Source organism: Eulemur rufifrons, chromosome 5 (genome assembly GCF_041146395.1).
Source record: "Eulemur rufifrons isolate Redbay chromosome 5, OSU_ERuf_1, whole genome shotgun sequence".
In the NCBI taxonomy this organism is placed as follows: Eukaryota; Metazoa; Chordata; class Mammalia; order Primates; family Lemuridae; genus Eulemur; species Eulemur rufifrons.
The window spans coordinates 53950052-53974816 of NC_090987.1; the positions used below are offsets into that span (position 1 = coordinate 53950052).

General features: G+C 51.8%; 1 protein-coding gene across 1 annotated transcript in view; it reads right to left on the reverse strand.

Annotated features, from left to right (window-relative positions):
- Positions 1-24765, reverse strand: part of ADAMTS2 (ADAM metallopeptidase with thrombospondin type 1 motif 2) — a 205562-nt gene that overhangs the window by 22411 nt on the left and 158386 nt on the right. The window contains exons 6-13 of the mRNA XM_069468315.1: positions 20773-20929; positions 17179-17284; positions 16296-16439; positions 15742-15874; positions 14438-14551; positions 3338-3483; positions 1417-1592; positions 117-250 (exon numbers count right to left, since the gene is read on the reverse strand). Coding sequence (XP_069324416.1) covers positions 117-250; positions 1417-1592; positions 3338-3483; positions 14438-14551; positions 15742-15874; positions 16296-16439; positions 17179-17284; positions 20773-20929 — 1110 coding nt within the window. The remainder of the gene's footprint in view (positions 1-116; positions 251-1416; positions 1593-3337; positions 3484-14437; positions 14552-15741; positions 15875-16295; positions 16440-17178; positions 17285-20772; positions 20930-24765) is intronic.

Below are 24765 nucleotides of genomic sequence, written 5' to 3' on the forward strand. Positions count from 1 at the left end.
GACACTTTGCATGCTTAACATCACTCATCTTCCCAGTGACCCCGAGAAGTGGAAGCCGGCACCCCGGAAGCTGAGACTCAGAGCCGCGGACACCGCGCGGGCCGCGCAGCACTCACCCTGCAGTCTCCGCGAACACAGAGGCTGAAGGCGTCCTTGTAGGAGCAGCGCGTCCCGTCGTGCACCATGCGCTTCATGGACACCACCTCCCCCGTCTCCTTGGACTTGCAGTACAGGTGGCATCTCTCCTTGGCTGGAAGGGAAGCCGCAGGGTGTCAGCAAGGAGCCTGGACAGCTGCCCACGCATGCAGAAGAGATGCACCAGGCAGGACAGACTCCTGCCAGGGTCTGGGACTCACCCGCCCCCGTGTGGCCTGTGCTCCAGGGGGCACGGAGAGGGGAAGGGGAGGGTGATGGCAACCCCCTTCCTGTCTCGTGTCTCCTTAGCCTTTGGCCCCGGTGGTGCTGGGCTTAGGAAGCCCTTTCCCAACTGAGCCAGCCGGGCTACCGGTGCAGCCCAGACCTCACAGGCCGAGGCCCTGCGCGGATGGAGACTGTGGCTCTGGGCAGGTGCAAAGGGTGCTTTGCCAGGGCTCCATCTGCAGAACGTTCTCCTCCACCTTCTCGGAAGTCCCGGATGAGGACCAGAGCCCCTTGATTCAGTCGCAGGGCCCTGGCCCTTTCACTCCTCAGCCTTTATCTCAGAGGTGGCTAAAGCTCTGGGCCACCACACTGCAGCCCCCTCGCCCCCAGAGGGGGACACCATCTACTCTGTCACCCCCCAGCTCTGCGTTGGCCCATGTGGCACAGAGCAGGCGCTCCGCTAGTGCAACATACATGGAGCAATGACTCACACCTGGCCTCCCTCCCCTGCCCAATGCCCCGGAGGAACAGAAACTGTACATTTAAAATCCCATGACGGGGGGCAGTGGGGGGGGAACCCAAATGGAATACAAACACCCCCAGGCCTGAGGCTACCAGACTTCTCAGTTCCATGAGCCAACAGAAACCAGTTGGAGTCACACGTTCTGACACTTGCAACTGAGAGTCCTAATAGAGGTCCGAGGCCACCAGATTGCTTGGCTGAGTCAGCCCCGCCCCTCCCCCAGCCGACCTCACCGGGCAGCTCCAGCCTCGTCCACCGGATCAGCTGTGGAAGCCCAGCTCCAGCAAGCCTGCAGCCCGGCCGCCCCTCCCCAGCGTCCCCGGCCACGCCAGGTGTTCTGGCTGCTGTGGGATCGCAGCCCTGCCGGGAAGGGGGCCCCAGCAGCCACACCGGCCAGGGTGGGCTTTGCCGCCAGCCCAGTGTTGTGGCAGCCTCGCCCCACGCAGGATCCGAGGCACAGGCCAAGGCAAGTCCCTGCCCCAACCCCAGGCCCGCCTGCTGAGCCCCCAGCGCCGCCTCCCTGCCTGGCTCACCATCCCGGTGCTCATGGGGCAGCCAGTGGTGCTGGGAATCGCCATGCTCAAAGTACAGGTCCCACTGGCGGCACTGCTCCTCGCGGAAGTCGGCCAGGGAGTCAGGGCAGTCCTGCGGGTTGCAGAGCTGGAAGTCGTAGGCAAGGCCCGAGCAGGTGCGGCCGCCGTTGGCTGGGCTGGAGGAGAAAGCGAAGGCCTTGCTGCGCGGTCCCGCCAGAAAGAGGCCAGCACTTGGAGTGCCACTGTGGGACTTGGGGGGATCCCTGAGTCTCAGGTGTCTGGACGGTGCAGCTCTGCTGAGCAAAGGGACCTCACCCTGCCGCGTCCCAGCTATAGCACCCGGCCACTCCCCAGCCTGCCAGGCCTCAGGTCATCGAGAACAGAACCTGCTAGTGACACTGCCGCCCGGCGCTCCCCTGGGGAGGCGGCTTCCGCACAGCCCCTGTGTGCCCCTTGCTGGCAGTGCTGACGCTGGGCTGAGTGAGCAAGCCGCTGTGGCGGGTGTTCAGACGCTGCCCCCTCCACTGGCTAAAATCCCCGGGAAGGCAGGAGCTGAGTGCGGTTCCTGCCCAGCCGGGCCCTGGGCAGCGGGCCTGGCACGCAAGGAAAGAGGGCAACCAGAGTGCTCAACCGCTTCTCGAGCGTCTGGCACAAGGCGACACGTTGCCTCTGGGTTCTCTCCACCCCAGGGAATTGGGGCTGTGATTCTGTGACGTCCTTGCTTCGCTGAGAACAGCAGCTCTCCGCAAACTGCCTCTGCGGTTGGCTCCCCGCTGGCCGTCGCCTCCCACCAGGGTAAGGGCCTCAGGGCGGCCTGAGGAGGGGCTGGAGGGCGCCTTTCCTGCCTCTGCCCTGGCCGGGAGGGCGGCCTGGAGCCTCCGGGCAGGAGGGCAGGAGGGGAGAAGAGGGCTTCCTGCTCGCGTGGGGGTGGCCGGCCCCAAACAGGCCTCCTGGGCTGCCGGGCCACATGGCCTTGACCCTCTGCCCACATGGCCTTGACCCTCTGCCCAGAGCCGCGACTGCTGAGCCGCTCTGGCTCCCTTGTGGCCGGCCAGGGCCTGGCCAGAGACAGTCCAACGCCTGAGCCATGGGAACTGCGGCAGAGGCTGGGCCCTGCCAGGCGGGGTGCACCCCAGAGACTGCCCGCCAGCCCGAATCTGTGCCCGGCATTGCTTCTATGGTGCCTGATTTGGAAGCTGGAAATCTGTCATTTTTTTAAATGCAAAATTCTAGATTTGCAATATTTTCAGATAAATCAAAATCTTTAAACTGGTAGAAAGGCCAAAAAAGAAAGCCTCACGTGCCCAAGCAGTGCGGGAACGGCAGCGGTAGGCGGACAAGGTCCTGGCTGTGGACTGAGGAGGGAGCACAGCCCAGGGTGTATTTACAGCGTGGGGGGCGGCAGGGGGAAGGAGAGGGACCAGGCGGACAGCACAGGGCCTGGGCACGGGCCGGCGGGGGAGGCGGTGCGGGAGCGCGGCTGCGGGTGGCGGTGCGGGAGCGCGGCTGCGGGTGGGGCTACAGCTGGCACGGGCAGCCAGCGCGGGCGGCAAGTCCCCCGCTGCTCTCACCTGACGACAACAGCTACCCAGGCTCCCGGCATCCTGGGGGCCACGAGAGGCCCCCTCTCTGCCCTTGTCTCCCTAACTCTGCCCCAGCCGTCTCCTCCAAGCCCACGACCAGGAAAGGCAGAGTAAGCCTGTACAGGGTGGGTTGCAGGCAGGTGGGGGTGGCCCGGGCGGCTGGTCAGGAGGCCAGAGGCAGGAGCACCAGCCTCCCAGGCAGGACGGGGCAGGGCAGCCCACCCTTGCACCCTCTCCAGAATGAGCACAGGAGCTCCCCAAGGACAGGCTGGCTGGTGAGGGACTCCTGGGACCTCAGCTGCCACTCAGGAAGGTTGGGGGACACAGGGCCAACTCACTGTGGGTTGTCGCACTGGCGGGTCCTGAACTTCACGCCAGTGCCGCAGGTGCGTGAGCAGGAGCCAAACGGACTCCACGCGCCCCAGCTGCCATCCCGTTTGAGGATGTCAGGCGTCAGCCAGATGCAGTGTCCTTTAAAGCAATGCTGAAAGACAGAGGCCACTCCCTTGACCCACTACTCACACCAGGGCTGCTGGGACACCCCTGCACTCTGCAGCCTGCGGCCCTGTGCCTTCTGCCCTGGCCAGGCCCCGGAGGCGCAGAGGGGGCCCATCCTACTGCCCCCAGGTGCTCAGAGCCCCCAGGAAGACGGGCCTCATCCCACTGGCAGCAGTGAGAGGAGGAGCTGCTGCCCAGCCCCCACCAGCCCGCCCTCTCTGCAGTCCTTCAGCCAGAGGCTGCACCATAGCACGCCCCCAGGGAAGATACCCCAGGGCCCCCACAGGGCCATTTATAAAGATGCACCCGCACACCAGACCAGCAACTCCAGAGACGCACAGAGCTATTTAAGTAAATGAACCCAGGAGCACAGTAAGCACAGCACTAGCGTGCAGGACGCGAGGTTCACCACGCCGTCTGACCGTGCTGCTCCCGCCCCTCCCAGAGGGAGGACGCTTCTGCACTTCAGGGGCCCACTCTGAGAAGACTGCAAAATTAACAATATTAAATTAGGCATAAAATGAATTATTGATTTAGAATAAGAAAATATATCACACACAAAATTTTAAAAACAGAGAACAATGATTTTTATCTGACACGACTTTTTCTACACTGCTGATGGCGCCCTCTTTCATGCGCTCTTCTTGTCACAGTAATTTTGTGGCACTGTTTTCCACAGACAGAATAAAAAGAGATGCACTCGCTCCTCAGCAAACTTTTTCTGTAAAAGGGCCAGATAGTAACTATTTTCGACTTTGTGGGCTACGTGGCATCTGCTGAATTACTCGGCTCTGCCGCCGGAGCATGGAGGCAGCCACAGACAATATAAATGAATGGACACAGCTGTGAATGAGACTTTTTACAAAAACAGGCAGCAAATGGAAACTTCCGGAATGGAGGTGTAAAGAGGTTGGTGAACGCTCTCCCCAGTAAAACAGCCATTTTACTGATGAAAATTACTTTTTAAAAAACAACCATTTAAAGTCTCTGGAAATTGTCCTAAGGTCAATACGACAAGCGAAGACATATTTATTTAAGAAAATATACTAAATCTTGAATAGAACAGAAAAAGTCTATGGCATTTAAGCCACAATCCTCTTCCATTCCTTCGTACATTCTCGATGTAACCAAAGCTTTACTGCCAAGAAGATGGGGCTCCCTATACTCCCAGCTCCCAGTCCAAGGCTAGTTTCATGCCAAGAAAGGCAGGCCTCTGGCATCTCCCATCCCTCCCCTCTGTGTTGCAGAAAGCCTAGTCCCGGTGGGGGGGGCCAAGAGGACTGGGGCTTCCTTCTCCGACCCAGTCCCCACTCATGGAGCAGAAGCTGTGCTCCAGGTACAGCAGCCCAAGAAGAGTGGACCAGACCCCCCCCCGCCCCCACCCGCTCAGCTTGCTTGTGGAAAAGGTTCTATGCTGAAAGCGGCAGACCAACAAGACTAGGGGCTACCATTCCCATCGACTGATCTGCATGTATACCAGGAGTGTCACTCTGGGAGAAGCAGGCCACAGTCCCTGCTTCTAGCTCCAGTGCAGTGTTGGTGGTTTGCTCAGAGGTAAAGCAGAACAGACAGCTCCATAGCTCTCCCGAAGGGGACTGACATTTATCTGAAACAGAGCATGGCGAAGTTCATGCCTAAGGTCTTAGTCAAAAACAATAGAAGCCAGTGAAGTGGCTCACTCCCGCAACCCCAGCACTTTGGGAGGCAGAGAAGGGAGGATCACTTGAGGCCAGGAAAGTTCGAGACCAGCCTGGGCAACACAGTGTGACCTTGTCTCTACAAAAAAATTTAAAAATTTGCAGGTGTGGTGATGCACACCTGTAGTCTCAGCTACTTGAGAGGCTGAGCTCAGCAGGAAGATTGCTTGAGCCCAGGAATTCAAGGTTACAGTGGGCTATGATCATGCCACTGCACTCCAGCCTGGGCAACAAAACAAAACAAAATAAAACAAATTAGAGATTCTGGCAGTGAGTAATTAAAAGGAGACCAATAGTTCCGTGATATTAGTAGCAACAAACAAAATGATAAACTAACTATAGGTTGAGTATCCATTATCTGAAATGCTTGAAATCAGAAGTGTTTTGGATTTCAAATTTTTGGATTAAGGATACTCACCTGTAGAAATTTAACAGAGAGAACCAAGGACAAAGTCAGCTAAGAGCCCTCCTGAGGTCTGAGTAAGCCTCAGAGACTGGCAACACCCTGTCCCTATGAAAGGTCCAGAATTTAACTGGATCATACTATAGAGCAAATTATACACCCAGGGTTCTTTCAGAAATAATACAGCAATCAGCTAGCGGTTAATGAAGGCTAAGAGCTGGGTGTGATGTCAATAGAGGCAGAATGCCCAGAAGCTTAACAGAAAGATCACGAAAAGAGACAGTCGGAGAGAGCTTGGCTAATACCACTGTCCTAGGGAGGAAGGGGTAGGGCTGTGGTCAGAGGCACTCTGAGGAGCAGTATCAGCCGTCACACACTGCAGGGGAAAAACTCCATTGAAACAGCGCAGCCAAATCACTACTAAAAGAAACACGCAAACAACAGCAACAAGAAGGCCCAGAGAGATCAATAGCCATAGTTTATTCAATGTGGCATATAAAATGTCCAGCTTTCAACAAAAAATCCTGAGACATGAAAAGAAACAGGAAAGTGTGACCCACACACAGGAAATTAAGCAGTTGATAGAAACTACCTTTGAAGAGTCCCAGATGTTGAACCTAGCAGATAAAGATTTCAAAGCAGCTATTATAAGTATGTTTAAAGAACAAAAGGAAACCATGTCTAAATAATTAAAGGAGAGTATAAAAATAATGTCTCACCAAACATAGAATACCAGTAAAGAGACAGAAATAATAATAATAACAAAACTAAAGAGAAATTCTAGAGTGGAATAGTATAAAAACTTAAATGATAAATTTATTAGAGGGCTCAATAGTGGATTTGATCTGGCAGAAGATAAAATCAGTGAACTTAAATATAGATCAATCAAAATTATGCAATCTAAAGAGCAGAGAGAAAAAAGAATGAAGAAAAATTAACAAGACCTCTGAGAAACATGCAAAATCATTAAGCACGCTGAAATATGCATAGCAGAAGTACCAGAATGAGAGGACACAGAGAAAGAAGCAGAAGAAAATTTTTTAAATGACTGAAAACTTCCAAAATTTGATGAAAAACATTAACTTACATATTCAAGAAATTTGATGAGCTCCAAATAGGGCAAATGCAAAGAGATCCATACCCAGAGACACCATAGACAAAATATTGAAAATAGACAAAGACAAAGAGAAAATATTGAATGCAGCACAAGAAAAATGACATAATGTCCAAGGAAATCCCAATAAGATTAACAACTGATTTTTAATTGGAAATAATGGGGGCCACAGGCAGTGGTGTCAACTACGGATCTGACATACAGCAAAACTAACTCTCAAAAATGAAGGTGAAATAAAGATACTCCCAGATAAACACTGCTAGCCATATAAGAAATACTAAAGGAAATTCTTCACGCTGAAAGCAAGTTAACACCAGGAAATAATTCAAATACCAGTGGAAAAAAAAATCACTGGAAGGGACAAACTTCTAGAAAGACACAAACTACCAAAGCTGAATTAATATGGTATAGGAAATCTGTATAGACCTATAACAAGTAAAGAAATTGAATTAGTAATGTAAAAGCTTCCCACAAACAAAAACCCAAGCCTATGTGGCTTCACTAGTGAATTCTACCAAACATTTAAAAAATAATTAATACTAATTGCTCAGAAACTTCTGAAAAATAGAAAAGAATTATTCCCAACTCATTCCCTGAGGCTAGTCTTACCCTGATACCAATACCAAAGATATCACAAGAAAAGAAAACTACAGACCAATATCTCCTATGAATATAGAAGTAAAAATCCTTGCCAAAATACTAGCAAACTGAATCCAAGAACATATTGAAAAGATCATACATCATGACCAAGTGGGATTTATCCCAGAAATGTAGTTTAACCTTTGAAAACCAATGTAATACATCCTATTTACAAAATTAACACACAAACCCCATGATCATCTCGAGACTCAAAAAATCATTTGGCAAAATCCCTCATCCTTTCATGAAAAAAAACACTGAACAGACCAGGAATAGAAGAGAATTTCCTCGATCTGAGAAAGGAAATCTATGAATTACCCACAGCTAACATCACGCTTAATGGTAAAACACTGACTACATCTCCCTATGCCTTCATCAGTTTGTACTGAAAACTAGGTAATTTATAAATAGTAAAAAAAATATTTCTTACAGTTCTGGAGGCTGGGAAGTCCAATATCAAGGCACTAGCAGATTCAATGTCTGGTGAGGACTGGCTCTCTCTGTCTCCAAGACGGCACTTTGCTCCTGTGTCCTCTGGAGGGGACGAACACCGTGTCCTCATGTGGAAGAAAGGATGGAAGTGCAAAAGAGTCCTAGCAGGGGTGGGTAACCTGCGGCCTTCTGATTTCAAGATCACTATTTTTCAAACACCAAAGGAGGCAAGAAAAGCTTCATCCTTCTCTGCTACACTCCTTTTAATGAAAGGATTTGTTCTGTAAAATTTGGATTCAGTCAAAAGACTGCACTTAAGGACCTAGAAGGCCACATGTTCCCCACCCCTACGGGTGGTAGCCCTTTTATAAGGCCATTAATCCCATCCAGGAGGATGGAGCCCTCACCGCCTAAGCACCTCCTCAAGGACCCGCCTCTTAAGACTGTTGCTTTTGGAATAAACTTTCAACATGAATTTTTTTTTTTTTTTTGAGACAGAGTCTCACTCTGTTGCCCGGGCTAGAGTGCCATGGCATCAGTCTAGCTCACAGCAACCTCAAACTCCTGGGCTCAAGCGATCCTCCTGCCTCAGCCTCCCAAGTAGCTGGGACTACAGGCATGTGCCACCATGCCTGGCTAATTTTATATATATATATATATATATATTTTTTTTTTTAATTATCCAGATAATTTCTTTCCATTTTTAGTAGAGACAGGGTCTCGCTCTTGCTCAGGCTGGTCTTGAACTCCTGAGCTCAAATGATCCACCCGCCTTGGCCTCCCAGAGTGCTAGGATTACAGGCATGAGCCACCATGCCCAGCTCAATATGCATTTTTGAGGGGACACAAACATTTAAACCAGAGCACCCTATAATCAGGAACAAGATAAGGACATCTGCTTATGCCATTTCTACTCAACATTGTAATGGAAGTTGTAGAAAGGACAAGTAGGCAAGAAAAGAAAATAAAAGGCATCCATACTGGAAAGGAAGAAGTAAAACTGTCTGTATTTACAGACAACATAGTCATCTATACAAATAATCCCAAGGAATCCCCTACAAAAACTAATAGTTCACAAACAAAGTTAGTGAGGTTGCAGGAATAAGATCAATATACAAAAAAAAAAAAATTCCATTTACAATAGCATCGAAAAGAAGGAAAGAACCCTTGGAATAAACTGAACAAAAGAAATGCAAAACCTGTCCACTAAAAATGACAAAACATTGTTAAAAGAGATTAAAGATCTAAGTAAATGGAAAGATATGTCATGTTCACAGATCAGATTGCTCAGATGGCAATAATCCCACATTGACCTATGGATTCAACCTAATTCCCATCAAAATCCCAGCTAGAATTTTGTAGAAATTGAGAAACCACTCCTAAAATTCATATGGAAAGTCAAGGGACCCAGAATAACCAAGCAATATTGAAAAAAGAGCAAAGTGGGAAGACACTTCCCCATTTCAAAGTTTACTATAAAACTAAGACAGTGTGGCCCTGGCACAAGGATAGACAAATATATCAGTGGAATGAACTAAACCTCTACATTTGGTCAGTTGATTTTTGACAAAGGTGCCAAAACAATTCAATAGAAAAAGAATAGTGTCCTCAACAATGCTGATGGGACAACTGGATATCCACATGCAGAAGAATGAAGTTGGACCCCTCCTCACGCCTCACACAAAAATTAACCCAAAATGGATCACAGACTTAAATGTAAAAGCTGAAACTCTTAGACTAAAACACAAATCTTCTTGACCTAATAGGAATGGTTTCTTAGATACAACACCAAAAGCACAAGGATAAAAGCAAAAACAGATAAATTGGACTTCATCAAAATTAAAAACTTTTGTGACTCAATACTATCATGAAAGTGAAAAGACAACCCGCCAAATGGGAGAAAATATTTGCAAATCATATATCTGATAAGTGTAACAAAGGACACTTTATATATCCAGAATATATAAAGAACTCTTACAACTCAATAATAAAAAGATAAATAATTAAAAAATAAGCAAAGGATCTTAACAGAATGTTATCCAAAATATATATATATATTTATATCTATAAATTGATATTAAGCACATGAAAAGATGTTCAACAATATAGGTCATTAGGGAAATGCAAATCAAAATCCTGATAATATTTCATATCCATTGAGATAGTTATAATAAAGACAATTACATGTTTTGGGGAGGATGTGGAAAAATCTGACCCCTTGTACATTGCTAGTTGGAATGTAAAAAAGTGAAGTTTCCTTTGAGAAACAGACTGGCAGTTTGTCAAAAAATTAAACATAGAGTTTCCATAAGATCCAATGATTCCATTTCTGGCATATATCCGAGAAAAATGAAATATCTATGCAATAATTTGTACATGAATGTTCATGCAGCGTTTCTCATAACAGCCAAAAGGTGGGAAGAATCCAAATGTCCATCAACCATAAATGGGTGACTAGAACCAATAAATGGATGACTATCCACAGAAGGGATTATTATTCAGCAAAAAGAAAGAAAGAAATACTGACATGAGCTCCAATGGGGATGAACCTTGTAAACATCACGCTGCTTGAAAGAAGCCTGTCACAAAAGGTCATGTGTTGTATGATTCCAGTGATATGAAATGTCTAGAATAGGAAAACTTGTAAGGCCGGAAAGTGGCTTTGTGGCTACCTAGGGCTGGGCAGGAGCAGGATGGACTGGAGTGACTACTGATGGGCACGGGGCTTCTTTTTGGAGTGACAAAATGTTCTAAAATTTGATCGATGTGATGGTTGTACAACTCTACACTGAAAATCATTGAATTCACACATTAAAGGGGTGAATTTAAATGTGAATCCCACCTCATTCAAACTGTTAGAGAAAAAACCAACCAAGCAAGCAGGCAGCAGAGGGAGTCGGCCTTCGTGCCATAGTTTGTTAACACTTGCTCTAGCATGTTGAGGGAGATATTTACTTTCTCTCTTTTTTATCATCAGTCATTTAAAGAAGTTATTGGTGATGTCATCTGAAATCAAGAACAATCAACTTTGGAGGCACTGCTCTCCAGTTTCCTTCCTTGATGTGGATTTCAGGGCATTTCAAGTTTTCTCGGTCAGAGCTTGACTTTAAACCCTCTTTGGACTGGCACTGCTCAGGAACGGCTGCTGTCCTCAGAGTAGGGGCAATATTCTGAGCTCCACGGTGTCTGTGATGTTGTAAACATTTCACGTAAATCAGAAAGAGGTCTGAAGGTTTCCCCGTGTGTTCATCAGATGCGCCCCTCTTCATTAACGGAATTGTCACATGCACCCAGAGCCTGTTACTTCTTTGACACGTCACTTCCGCCTACCGCCTAATGAATGACTGCTTTTGGTTTGCTCTGAAACTTTCTTTGGTTACAATGAACTTTTTGAAGTCAGATTTATTTCTATCGATTTCTTTACTCATTGTATTGTTTTAGTTTCATATCCCACTAATTTTTATCAGAATTTTTTCCTTTCTTTAATAAACAAATTTGACAATGATGAAAGAAGACACTTTTTATATAGACCTCCAAATCAGAGTCTGTGATGTCTCCCTTATTTTACTGAAACATTCCAAAACGACTTTCAAAATTGCAGTTAAAACGGTGCGGTAAGGCTTTACCCACATTTTTTTGCATCTCATTTTCATTCATGTTCTTTGCAAATTTATTTTAGAGTCCCTCGTTTTTTGTCATTTGTGTTTTGTGAGGCTGGCACAGCTTTTAAACAAGCAGACTGTCGTGTTACACTTTGCTCTTCTAAAGAAATATCCACAGTGGATCTGTGTTTAAAGCATTCCATCTACAAGACAAACCCCAGAAGAAAACAAACTACTGCAAATACAGAAGTAATCACAACCTCTGGTATAGTTGAGGCCCTTTTCCTACAAATATCTGAGGTGAACGGGCTGCACAAGGCACATACTCTGCAGTGACCCTGGCGGAGTTGGCAGAGCGACCCTGTGAGTATTTCTGGAAGCTACTCTCACACCTGGACAGACACCATAATTTACACATGGTAGACACTGAAAATCATGTTGATAAACCACTACATAACCCCAAATCCAATTTCTGTGGCCAAAGCTGCAAAATGCCCATGGCCACTCCAATGCCAGCCCACGGGAGAAGCATGTCAAGGGCAAGTAGGAGTGAAAAGAGAAGTGGTCTTCATTTACTGTGGTTAAAATATCTCTCTTTTGCAAAATTCATGAAAAGGTGACCACGTGAACATGTTGCCCGGCCCCTCCCAGGGCCTCGGAAGGGCCCCAAGGCTCAAGCATCGCGAGCTTCGTGGTCAGGGCCCTCCTTCCCACAGCGGCAAGGTGGTACAGGCCTTGTGGCTGCAGCAAGGCCCTGCGTGCCTGGCCTCTACTCGCCCTCCAGCTTCTCTGATCCCAGCCTGGCACCGACAGCGCTTCAGCTGGGACAAGTCTGAAAGGCCAGCCCAGCTCCAGAGCCCCACGTCAGGCTGGCCAAGCCCTATGCTGAGGTCACCCCTGTGCAAGGCCTTGCTCTCCCCGCCAGGGTTGGCCCTGAGATCACACCTGGAAAATTCCTGCAATGAGGGCTCTGTATCAGAGGCCATTTCTGGGGAAGCCGTGCCCCCGTGTCCATGCCTGGGGTGTCCCTGTCACCCCTCCTGGTGGTCGTCTCTCAGGAGAGCCCTGCCCCGCCCCCGCCCTTTGCCCGCATCTCTCCTCTGCCTCACAGAGGCCCCTCACCCTCCTCAGCCTTTTGAAAGGCTCGCAGCCTGCCCCTGCACCCACGTGGGCCACGCGGCCGGCGGGTCCTCTGCCCGGGGCTCCACCCCACCAGGCGGAGCGAGCAGGCGCACGGCTGGTCACCTCATCTCTCACCCCCAAGCTCCCCTCACTCAACCATGGAGGGGCGGGGAGAACCCACAGAAACGCTGGCTGGTGTCCCCCTTAGCTAGAGGCGCAAGAGGGGGCTGACAGGCAGGAGCGGGGCCCAGGTAAGGGAGCGCTGTGGACCGAATGTTTGTGTCCCCCCAGAATTCATGTGGTGAGGCCTTAACCCCCAGTGTCATAGTATTAGAAGACGGGGTCTTAGGGAGGTAATTAGGTCATGGCCCCCACAGATGGGATTAGTGTCCTTGTAAGAAGACACGAGAGAGCCGATCTCTCTCTCCGCCGTGTGAGGCTGCGATGAGAAGGTGGCAATCTGCAAAGCAGGACGAGGGCCGTCACCAGAAGCCAGCCGCACCGGCGCCCTGCCCTTGCACTGCCAGCCTCCAGAACCGGGAGGAATATGGTCCTATTGTTCAAGCCCCAGTCTGTAGCGTTTTGTTAGAGCTGCCTGAGCTGAGACAGAGCGTGCGGGAGCCGGAGGGGAGAAGCGTGGGGCGGCCCAGCTGGAGCGTGGGGCGCGGGGGTGGGTGCAGGGACCAGCCCTGCCCCCAGCCACCTATCTGGAGACCTGCTACTTTTCCAGCCCAGCCTGTTCTCTCTCCTCCCCTCCTCTCCCCACTCCTTTGGCTCTTCTTGCAGGATGGGGGGGCAAAGGAATAATTGCTTTCCAGACGTAAAAGCACATTGCAATAGTCAGTGGGACTTTGACACGTACAGACCCACACAGCTGGGGACTCTGACAGGCTCCCAGAAGAAGCCCTCCCTCCTCCCTCTCCCCTGCTCCCCTAACCCACCCCCAGTGGCTGATCCAGGTCAGTTGCAATCTGTGCGCCTCCTGATTCAGGGAAGGCTGAGCGAGCCCCCGCTTGGCCCCTCAGTCGGCATAACTCTGCTTTTTAGGGCATAAAATGGTAATTTTATTTACTGGGCTAAATGCACAAAGCGTCCTACCACACCCCGCAGGAGAAGGGGGCCAGCCACCCCCCACTCAGGGGCCTCCCCCACCCCCTTCCCTCGCTCCTGCTCCCTGGGAGAGCTCCTAAGCAGGGCTCACCTCCCACGCCAACCACCTCCCCTGCCCGGGCTGGGGTGCCGCGCTTAGCTGTGTCACTGCCCAACTCAGCGGCCCCCGGCCTGCGCCCCTGCTCCTTTCCCTGAGCCTCTGTGCAGGAGGCAGGAGGCAGCTCTGGCCTCCCCGGCCCTGGCGTGTCCCCAGCAGCATCCCACTTTGGACTGCTAGCAGTTCACTAAGTCTGCGGCATTTCTTTTTATTTATTTTTTTTAATTTTTTTTCTTAAACCTGGCTTAAAGTATAAAGTGGCACTTCTTAAAAGTCCTGGTTCCCGGGTCTTCAAACAAAACGTTATACCCGAATGTCCACAGCAGCACTACTCACAAGCGCCCAAGGGGGAAACAACCCAAATGGCCATCAGTGGGTGAACAAAATGTGCTCTGTCCACACGAAGGAACAGTACTCAGCCGTCAAAGGATCACAGGACTGACACCCGCTACAACACGGATGAACCTTGAAGACTTCATGCTCCGTGAAGTAAGTCAGACACAAAAGGTCACATATTATGTGACCCCATTTATACAAAATTCCAGAATAGGCAACTCCATAGAGACAGGAAGCAGATTAGTGGTTGCCGGGGAGGAGAGGGCGGTGGGGGTCCCCTGAGAAGGTACTCTGCCCCCACTGTGGGGCCTGTCCCTGGTGGTCTGTGCGCCTCAGGGTTCCTGCCCTCTGCCCTGCTGCCCTCAAGGTGCCCGCAGTCCTGACTCACCTTGCCAGGTGCGCACATGGTCCCGTCCAAGGGGGGGCCCTTCTTGGTCTTGCAAAAGTAGGGGTTGTCGGGGTGGCTGCACCACAGCTGCTTACAGGGGTCAAAGGTCCGGAACTGGAAGAGAGCACCAGCAGCTTGCCAGGCCACTACCGCTCCAGGGGACCGCCCAGGGGCTCCTGTCCCCCTCCCCTGGTTCTATAACCTGGGATGCCCCCGCAGGACTGGCTCCTGACAGGCCGTGGGTGGGTGCCGCGAGCTCTGCGTGACTCTGGGGTGGCGACGACCCGCCCGCCCTGCGGGGCAGCGTGAAGCTGCACACCCCGTGGAGCCTGGACGGGCAGCTGGGAGGCAGGGTGCCAGCGTGAGGGCTGGGTGGCCGCCCCTGGCCAGGGCAGGAGTGGCCGGTGACTTCAAAGGGCTGTCGCTGCGGGGCCCTGTGGACACCAGCTGACCCCCGACTGTGGAGTCCCTTCCTGAAGTCCTGGTGAAGCCCCCTCTGCTCCCACAGGTCCACCCTCACCCCGGCCAAGTCCCCTGTCCCCTGGACCTCACAGTCGCCTCTTCTCTGGCCTTTCTGTGTCCTGCCCTGACAGCTCTTCCCCTGGGACTTCCCTGAGGGAGTGGCTGAAACTCAGGTCTGGCCGTGCCGCGCCCCTGTCCACACCTTCCCAGAGCGCCCACTGCCGTGAGAATTGGGCCCACGGTGCTCCTCAGGCAGTCACGAAAGGAGCCAGGCTCCCGCGGCAGTGCCGGGGTCATCCCATGCTCTCCGGGTGGGCTCAGGCTCGTCACCTAACTGCAGTGGGCCTTGGCTTCCTCACCTATAACGTGGGACCCCTTGCTCCCTTCCTCCATACAGCGGGGATGAGCGTTCAGACGCTCACGGCACGACAGCGCTGGCCGCGCAGCCCCCGTGCTGGCGACAGGCCCTGCGGGCCCTCGGCCCCGGCACACAGGTGCTCCTCCGCATGCTGCGCTCTCCTAGGCCTCTGCACACCTGGCCTTCTTTTCTGGAATGTCCTCTGCTCCCACTTAGCCTTCACACCTCACTTCCTCCTCAGGAAGCCCTCCTGACCTCTGCAGGCCTTGCCAGGCTCCCGCTGTCCCTCGCTGATCCCTGGTCACAGCCCTGTCACCTGTGTGTCTCCTGCCCAGGACCATGTCTGCACCCCCCGGGCGGGCTCTGGGGCCCTGCTGGGTGAGCAGTGGTGGGCCAGGGGGCATGCTGCTCTGCCCTCCCCAGGCCGGGCCAGCCCTCACTCTGGCCCCGAGCTGCCCCCCGAGCCTGCCTCCCCGTCACTCACCGCAGTGCACATCATGTAGCCCAGGCCGAAGTCGAAGCGGCACTGTTCGTTCATGGAGTAGTGCAGCCCGGGGAGCTGGGGCAGCGCCGGCCAGTTGTGGGCGAAGGGGTCGTCCCGCAGGCAGTCGTAGGAGCTGTGAGGAGACATGGGGCACCACAGCAGCCTTCAGCCAGGCTGGCCATCCAGCCCGTGAGGCACTGAGGACCCTCCTGGAGCTGCCAGGTGGGCCTGCCTGCAGCCCCGGCCCTCTGCTGTGTTGCCTCAGTTTCCCTGCTGCATCTCTTGTCCTTGGGGTAGGATACCAGGCCCTGTGCTGCGCAGATCCCAGAGTAGCTGCCTTACTCCCTTGCCATTCAAGGCCCGGCCCCCAACCATGGGGTCTCCTCCCGGGTCAGAGGCCTCTCACAGGCCTGCCCTCTCCTCCCCTGCACCTCAGGCTGGAGGACCGGGGCCTGAGGGCTTGGGCTGGACCCCGACTCACCAGGGACTCGCGCCCTCCTTGCACTGAGCCCAGGGGTGGAGGGGTCGCCCCCAGGGACGCGGGTGGTACTCACTGCAGGTAGCGGCTCAGCTCCTGCTGGCTGCAGCGCGACCAGTGGAAGCGGTGGAAGGCAGCCTGCACCAGGGGCGCCATGATGCTACCCAGGCGCACCTCGTCGCCGCAGCGGTTGCCCTGCCCGTCGTGCTCCATGCCCAGCCTGTGAGGGACAAGGCAGTGTGTGGGCCCCCGCCAGTGCTCTGGCCTGCCAGCCCCACCCCACCAGGACCCTAGGAGGGCCCTCCTGCCTCTCCTGCTGGCCTCCCTTGGCCTTGGTAGCCTGGTCTGCCCAAGCCAGGAGGTACCGACTCTCCACGGGCTACATTCTTAAAGCTGGGCGCTCTGGGGCGACGGCGTCCAGCGGGCAGCCCCCCAGGTACCCCGTCCCCAAGGAGGGGCACTGTTCCGTGAGAGTGCAGTGGAGGCGTCTGCGGCCCTTAGTCTGGGGCACCCGCTCCACACTCAGCAGTGCGGCCACGTGAGGGTCCCCATCAGCAACGCGTGCCCCGCCCGAGCTTCCGGGGCTCAGATGGTGCTGGGCACACGCACTCCGCGGGCTGGCGCTTCCTGCACCCGGCTCTCTAACTCTGGACGACCGCCTAAGAGGCTCAGCGACTTCTCTATACAAGGGCGGGAGCCCCTCTGCCAGTGGCTTGAGTGGGTCACGCGCAAGGCCCCAGCTCCCACCGCCACAGGCACAGCCTCCTGTGACTTCTCCCTGCTGCAGAAAGTGGGCCTCGGGCCTGCGCTGCGCCGGGAGCACAGAACATCATATCCCAAGTGACGTCCACACAGGCGCGTCCTTCCCAAGGCCCGGAGAAGTGGGCAGGCAGGAGATTCTGGGTGGCCCCTCCGCGCCCTCCCCTTCCTCAGACCACAAGGATGGCCAGGCCACTTACACGTGGCCGGTCTCATGGGCTACCACGAAGGCCGAGGAGAAGCCATCCTCATGGTTCAGGGTGCAGCTGCGGACGGGGTGGCACATCCCGGTGACAGGAGCGTAGCCTGGGAGGAGACAAGGGGCAGCTCCAGCTCCCAGGCCCAGAGCCCAGCCTGAGGCAGCCCTGACCCAGACGGCGGGCGGGGGGGTCCTGGCCTAACTCCCAGGTGCTGCTTCTCCTTGAGGACCCTCAGCTGGCGCCGCTCAGAAGACCACCCAGGCAGCAGGCCCCAGCCCATCCCCACCCGAGTCCTGTGACTGCCCTGCCTGTGGTGGGGCCACTTCCGAGTCCGGGTGTCACAGGCTGCGGCTCGCCTGCTCTCCTCCGCACCCTCTCTCTGCTGGAGGCAGCCTGGCCCCGCCTGCTGTCATCATGGCCACCAAGCCACCTCCTCTGGGCACCTTCCCTGGGTACCCTGGTTTCTCTGGTCTTTGAGTCATACCCCACTAGACCCATCTCCGTGACGCTAGAGGCTGCAAGGCTGTTGAGCCAATCAATAAGCCACACCGAGCCAGGAAATCACACAGCAGGGGCGTGGCGGGTGGGGACTAAGAGGTCAGATCAGCTGCAGGAGGCAAGGCCAGCAGCCCGCGGCAGGCCAGGGTCAGGGGGAGGGTGGCTGAAGGTCACGATGCTGAGACCCCACATAAAACCGAGGAGACCAGAAAATGAGATCTAGCTTCACGCCCCAGTTCTAATCTCAGCAGAGGGAGGCAGCCTGGACAAGATAGAAGTGGGGTGAGATGGGCACAGAGCTGGGGTGAAATGAGGGGCCTCTGCTTATACCCCTGGGGCTCTTCCTAGAGGCCAGCCAAGCGTGCAGCCCCAACTCTCAGAACCCTAACCTCCCCCACTCCTGCCATACCCCATGGCAATTTGCTCAAAGGGAAAACAGAGAAGAAAGGAAGGAGGGCCAAGGGACCTGGGCTGTGCTGGCTTTTACACTTTTCTGTAAAAATAGCACCATTGTAATCTAACTGTTGTCTTTTCCCCTTGGAATAAACAGGAAAATCTATTTATATATTTTGCTCTGCAGATTTTGAGACAATTGTTGACTCAGTGTGCCAGAGCGAAGTTTGAGATCTTCTCTTTGTCTCTGTGCAAAGCTCGCGTATGAATATGTGCCTTGGTGTGGGTGTATTTTTTATGCATCCTACTTAGTATGACATGAGCCTGTATGATTCGAAAAAGTATCTTTATTTTTTCTTTTTTTCCTTCCCTCTTATTTTATTTTGGGGTTGTTCTCTCTTTCTGGAATCTTACTAGATACATGTTGTACCTCCTGGATTGCCCCTCTAGGTCTCCTAAATTTTCTTTCATTTGAACCTTTTTTTTGCTCCAAACTGAGAGATGTCTGCGCTTTTGAATTTTTTATTGTATCCATCATATCCTTAATTTCATACTTGTTCTCTAGTTCTTCATAGCAACCTATTCTGGGTTTATGGATGTACTTCCTTGAACATTCTGGGAATGTTACTTTTTAAAATGTTCTTTTTCAGTCTCTAAAGTATCTCTATTTCCTCTGAAGTCAGTTTTCAAGCTTTTTATCTTGTTTCCATCTTGGTCCATCTTTTTCATGCTGTAAGTTTTTTGTTTTTTTTGTTTTGTTTTGTTTAAATATTTGGTAATCCTTGTCTTTCCTCTCACATTTTTAAAAGAAAGATCAGGTCACTTAATATAAAATTTGTGTGGGTTTCCTCTCCTATGGGGCAGTTTGCCCTGACCCATTAGAACTCTCACCCAGACAAAGAGCTAAAGAACGCTCTGATCAACTGGCTCCGTTGCATGCAAAAGGGAGCTAATTCAGCCTTTTAAATGTAAACCATTCTATAAAACCATTCTGTCAAATACTTTTTCTAGATCAATTGAGATGACCATATAATGTTTTCCTTTATTCTGTTAATGGGATGAATTCCAATGATTGATCTTCAAATGTTAAACCAACCTTCTATTCCTAGAATAAACTTAAATTCATTGTGACATAGTACCTTTTTAAAAACTCTAGCACCAGATTTGATTTGCTGATATTTTGGGAGGAGTTTGTATCTATATTCACGAGAGATATTGACCTGTAAACTTTTTCCTGTGATGTCCTGCTCAGATTTTCTACCGACGTTACACAGGCCTCATAAAACTAGTTGGAAAATGTTCCTTCTCTTCTCATTTTCTGGGAGTTTGTGTGTCATTGGTATTCTCTTCCCGAAACATTAGGAAGAATTATCTGGTAAAGCTGTCAAGTTCTGGAGTTTACTATAAAGGAAGGCTTTTATAATAATTACAAATTTAATTTCTTTAATAGATATGAAACTATTTGGATTTTCTATTTTTTTCTCAGATTTTGTCTTTTTCCAAGGAATTTGTACCTTTCATTCAAATTGACAAATATATTGACATAAAGCTGTTCAAAAAACTCTGAAGGATGCATAGCAATGTCTCTTTTATATTCCCAATCTTAGTAAATTTGTATGTTCCCTCTCTTTTTTATAATTAGCATTGCTAAGAGTTTTTCAGTTTTAATCTATGTTTTTCAAAGAACCAAATTTTGGTTTTGTTGGCTTTCTCTATTGTACTATATTGTTTTTCATTTCAACAATTTTGCACTTATCTTTGTAATTTCCTTCCTTCTACTTTTCTTGCTGCTCTGTGTCAAATTTTTTGAGATATACGCATATGTGATTGACTTTTCAGCCTATTTCTCTAATAAATGCACTTAAGCCTATAAATGCCAATCTAATCACTATGTTTGCTACATCTGCAAGTTCTGAGGTGTCATGCTGTCATTCTCATTCCTTTTAAAACTATATTCTAATTTCTACTGTCATTTCTTCTTTGACCCATGGATTATTTATAAGCGTACTGTTTAATTTCCAAACATTTAGAATTTCTTATCTTTCTTTTCCAGTGTTGTCAGGGAACATACGCTGATCTTTTATATTCGCTGAGACTTCCCAGTGGCCCGGCACACCCGGTGCGGCGTGTCGGGCTGTGCACGCGCGGAGCGCAGGCTCTGCGTCCGGGGCAGCCGTCTCCGGCACCCATGAGGTCAAGGTGCTTAATTCCAATCTTCTGTGTCTTTACCAGTGTTCTTGTCTGTTGTTCTATTAGTCGCTAAGAAGGGTGTTAACATCTTCAATTACGATTGTAGACTTGCCAATTTCTTCTTCTAGATCTGTCAGCTTTATAAAGTTTGAATCTTTATGTAGAAATCTCTAAACTTTTAAAGGTTGGCAACTTGTTCAATTTGTTTTTTAGAAACTGGGGAAGCAAATAACCCTGAAGCGCAGCCACAGACCCTGGCCGGTCTCCGGGCTGCCAGGCCCAGACTCTGCCCACTGCACCACCTCTGATCTCCTTGGACCCCTGGGGTAAATGGCAGAGGCCCTGCTGCTGTTCCAGAGCCAGGAGCTGGAACCTGGCCCCAACCCTCGCCCAGCGAAGGTGGCCACAGCCCCTTCCTGCCTCGACACTCTTCCTGGGCTGAGGCGGTTGGGGGCCCTCCCAGCTCCACCGCAGCTTCACTCCCCTCTGTGGCCCTGCAGGGGCGAGCCTTACCTTGCATGCCCGAAGGCCCAAAGTCCTGCCGTGTGAGGAAGATGGCATGATCATGGTATTCATCGTGGCCTGTGTCCGGCTTCTGCTGCAGGTAGGCCCAGCGGCAGACGTTCTCTAGGCTCTGAGAGGGGTTCCCAATCTCGATGAGGCTCATGGACTGTAGGGGCAGGAGAGACGGGAGAGATGGTGGCGTCTGGTGGACTGGGTGGGGGCTGAGCAGGGTGTGGTGGTGACAGACCCCATCCACTGGGGACTGGCAGGTGGCACTGGGCGCCATGCCCAGTCACTCTCAGGACCTGCCTCCCACTTGGCTCCATTTGTCTGAATGGAAGGAGAGGTTCCCGCACCACACTCGGCCACATGGGTTTCCATACAAAGTCACCACACAGGGTTCAGGCGAGATGTGGAAGCAAAGCTCTGAGGTCAGCCAAGGCCTCCCAGAGTCCCCTCCCCCCATTTCCAGGAGTTCCTGCGTTCCATCAGGCACTTGTTCTGGGCAGGCCCTGGACAGGAGGTGAATGTGGTATGGACCTCACCCCAAAGAGCTCACAGTTCTGGGAGGGTCCAGCCATGCAAGGTAGAAGTCCCAATATGGCATGTAGGCCCAGAGGAAGCAGGAGATAACCTTATGTTTTCTCCACTTGAAGGTATTTTCAGAACCCAATACAATGGAGGGAAAGAAACTGCAGAAAAGAAACTGCTCTAGCAAAGGAGCCATACAAAGAATGGATATAAACAGACCGTCCCCACAGGAGCTGCGGAGAGGAAGCCGTGGGAACAACCACATTCCGCCGTGTGTCATGGTGCACACCCGAGAGCCAGGGCCGGCTGGGGACAGACCGTCCTGCATACCCGCTTTGCACCATGACATCAGCAGACACGCTCATTTACTTTTTTTTTTGAGACAGGGTCTCCCTTTGTCACCCAGGCAAGAGTACAATGGCATCATTATAGCTCACTGCAACCTCAAATTCCTGGACATAAGCTATCCTCCTGTCTCAGCCTCCCAAGTAGGTGGGACTACAGGTATACACCACCACACCAGGTTAATTTTTGTATTTTTTGTAGAGACAGGGTCTCGCTCCTGCTCAGGCTGGTCTCAAACTCCTAGCTTCAAACAATCCTCCTGCCTTGGCTGGTCTCGAACTCCTAGCTTCAAACAATCCTCCTGCCTCTCAAAGTGCTAGGATTACAGGTATGAGCCACCACTCTCGGCCTCTCATTTAGTCTTCAGGACTAAGAGGGAAGTCCTGGACAAGAAACTGAGGCTCAGAGAAGGTAGGTAGCTTGCCCCAGGTTACATAAGTAGGAAGTGGAAGAATTGAGATCTGAACCCAGGAAGCCTCAAACCAAAATCTGCATCCAGCCCACTGCCCTAAACTGCCTCCCCAAATAAAACATGCACCATGTTGTCTCAAAAGCAAGGCTCCTGTGAGCGGCACATGTCCCACTCCATGATCCTCATGGCGGCACTGGTTTCTGCTCTTACCACATACTCCCACCACTGAAGTAGTTTCCTCCACGAGAACTAAGAGTCCCTCCAAGAGCCCTGGGCATACTCTTTTCCTCTTTAACGATTTATCTGTCCATGAAACCGAGACGCACATTCCTTGGTAAACACGTATGCAGGTATTCTATTTCTTCTTTTGCATAAACATACACAAAGCACAGCCACATATTTCTCTTTGTGTGCGTAAGTATCAAAAGGCCGACAGAGGGTATTGTTAGTAAGCCGGGTAGTTCCAGAAGAAGGAACAAAGGTTCAAGGCCAAGGGAGGCAAGTCCCATGTGTTATGCAGGTCCGTGGCTTAGGGGGTGGCGAGCAGCTCCCAAGGCCCGAGCACAGAGCCAACTGTGAAGACTTCGTCTCCGGCTCCTGGGAGATGAGACTGCTCATTGCAACAAGGTGTCAGCATGTCCCAGTGGAGTCAGTCATAAACCAGAGTGAGCCATCTCGTGACCAGGACCTGCTGGACGCCGGCACAGTGATGGACTGCCTAGGGGAAGCTGAAGGAGGTGGGGGGTGGGCACTTCCTGCCCCCAAGACTGACAGGAGCATGTGACTAGCTCCGGCCAATGGGCTGTGAGCTGAAGTGGCACAGGTCTCCTCTCGGCAGAGCATTTCATTGCCACTGAGATGCTTCAGCGAGCGCTCCTCTCTGCATGTGGTCCCGTGACACCGAGATGGTGGCTGCTCTGCCACCTAGGCCCCTGAGTGACAATGACACTGGAATCCTCTGCCAAGTCACAACAGACACAAGGCATGGGCAGGAAGTAAATCTTTGTTGTTTTAAGCCACTGGGATGTGAAGCTTGTTTGTTTCTGCAACATAACCAGACGGGGCAGCGTAACTTGCCCACTCGGACTCACGCAGGAGGAGCCGGGCAGTGGGCATCTGCCTCCCATCTAAGCTGGACCCCAGCTCATGCCCCGAGTCCCTGCCAGGTGACACCTGCCTCCCGGTAACCCCGAGAGGTCACAGTTCTGAAGAAGGGGTCAGATGAGAGGATCTGCTTTCTCACAGCTCCGGCTTAAGAATGAGCTTCGAGTGTCAGTGAGAAGGAAGGGACCCCCATGGGTGGGTTTACTTTGGGGTTAAAGCTTGGGGCCTTGTGGCTGGTTGAGCTTAATATTGCCAGCCCAAATATGGATGAACTTGGAGGCCGTTATGTTAAGTGACATAAGCCAGGCACAGAAAGATAAATAACCAGGTGTTCTCACTCTTGTGGAGGAGCTAAAACCGTGGGTCTCGTAGATGAAAAGAGTAGAATAGTGGTTATTAGAGGCTGGGGAGGGGACAGAGAGCCAGAGGGTAGCTAATGGATGTGAAGCACAGCGGGCTAGGAGGAACAGGTTCTAGTGCTCTATAGCACTGCGGGGAGCTGTAATTAGCAGTTTGTTACATACTATCAAACAGCTAGAAGAGCAGACTGTGAACGTTCCCAGCACAAAGACATGATAAACATTCGAGGTGACGGATGTGCTGGTTTCCTTGATTCGATCATTCCACATTGTACACATGTATCGAAATATCACACTGTACCCTATAAATACGTAAAAGTATTATGTGTCAATTAAAAACAATAATGAAGTCCAAAACAAATCAACTCAAACAAGAATTAACTTTTAAAATAAAATTTTTTAAAAAATTGCCAGCCCGGGTCCCAATCAGAAAGGTCAGCGCCAAGGTCCCTGATGACCACTTTGTCTAGGGCGGTTGCAGGGCGCCCCCCGAGTGCAGCCGCCCGCCCCACGGCGCCCCGCTGCGCCCCGCTTCCTGCAGGGCACGTCTCCCGGCCCAGTGTCGGGGGGTCACTGCGGCAGCGAACTGGCCTGCCCACTGGGCTCTGCGTCTCCTGTGGCGGGACACACAATTCTAGTCCGCCCCTTTCCCTGCGTCCCCGGTAGGCTGCGGTGACTGTTGCCTGCCCTGTTCCCACAGGTGGCCCATCCCCTCCTTTAATCTGGGTCAGATCCCGGGCTTCAGGGGTGGGGGGGCCCAGGCCCGGCCAACGCAAGCACCACGTCTTCCTGGCCACTGTGATGGTCAGGGGTGAGCACTCAGCCACAGCAGGCCAGGGAGTCGGCACGGCATGAGACGTGGGCCCACAGCTTCTGGGACCCCTGAACCACAGGAGGAGAGACCTCCCCCCAGGACAAAGCCCCCACAGAGCACAGCTGGGCCCAGAGGTGAAGACGGGGCATTCCTGGCATCCTCACACCAGCACCTGGGTTCATCCAAGCCTGAAGGCTGCTTACCATGAGTCTGTGTGTTATCTAGCACAGCGTAACAAATTACCCCAAGACTTGACAGCCAAAAAAAAACCAAACATTAATCATCTCACAGTCTCCTTGAGTCAAGGATCCGAAAGCAACTTAGCTGGGCTCCTCTGGCTCAAGGTCTCTCGGGAGATTGCTGTCCAGCTGCGAATGGGGCTGTGGTCTCATCTGAAGGCTCCCCTGAGGGAGGGTCCACTCCAAGCTCACTCATGT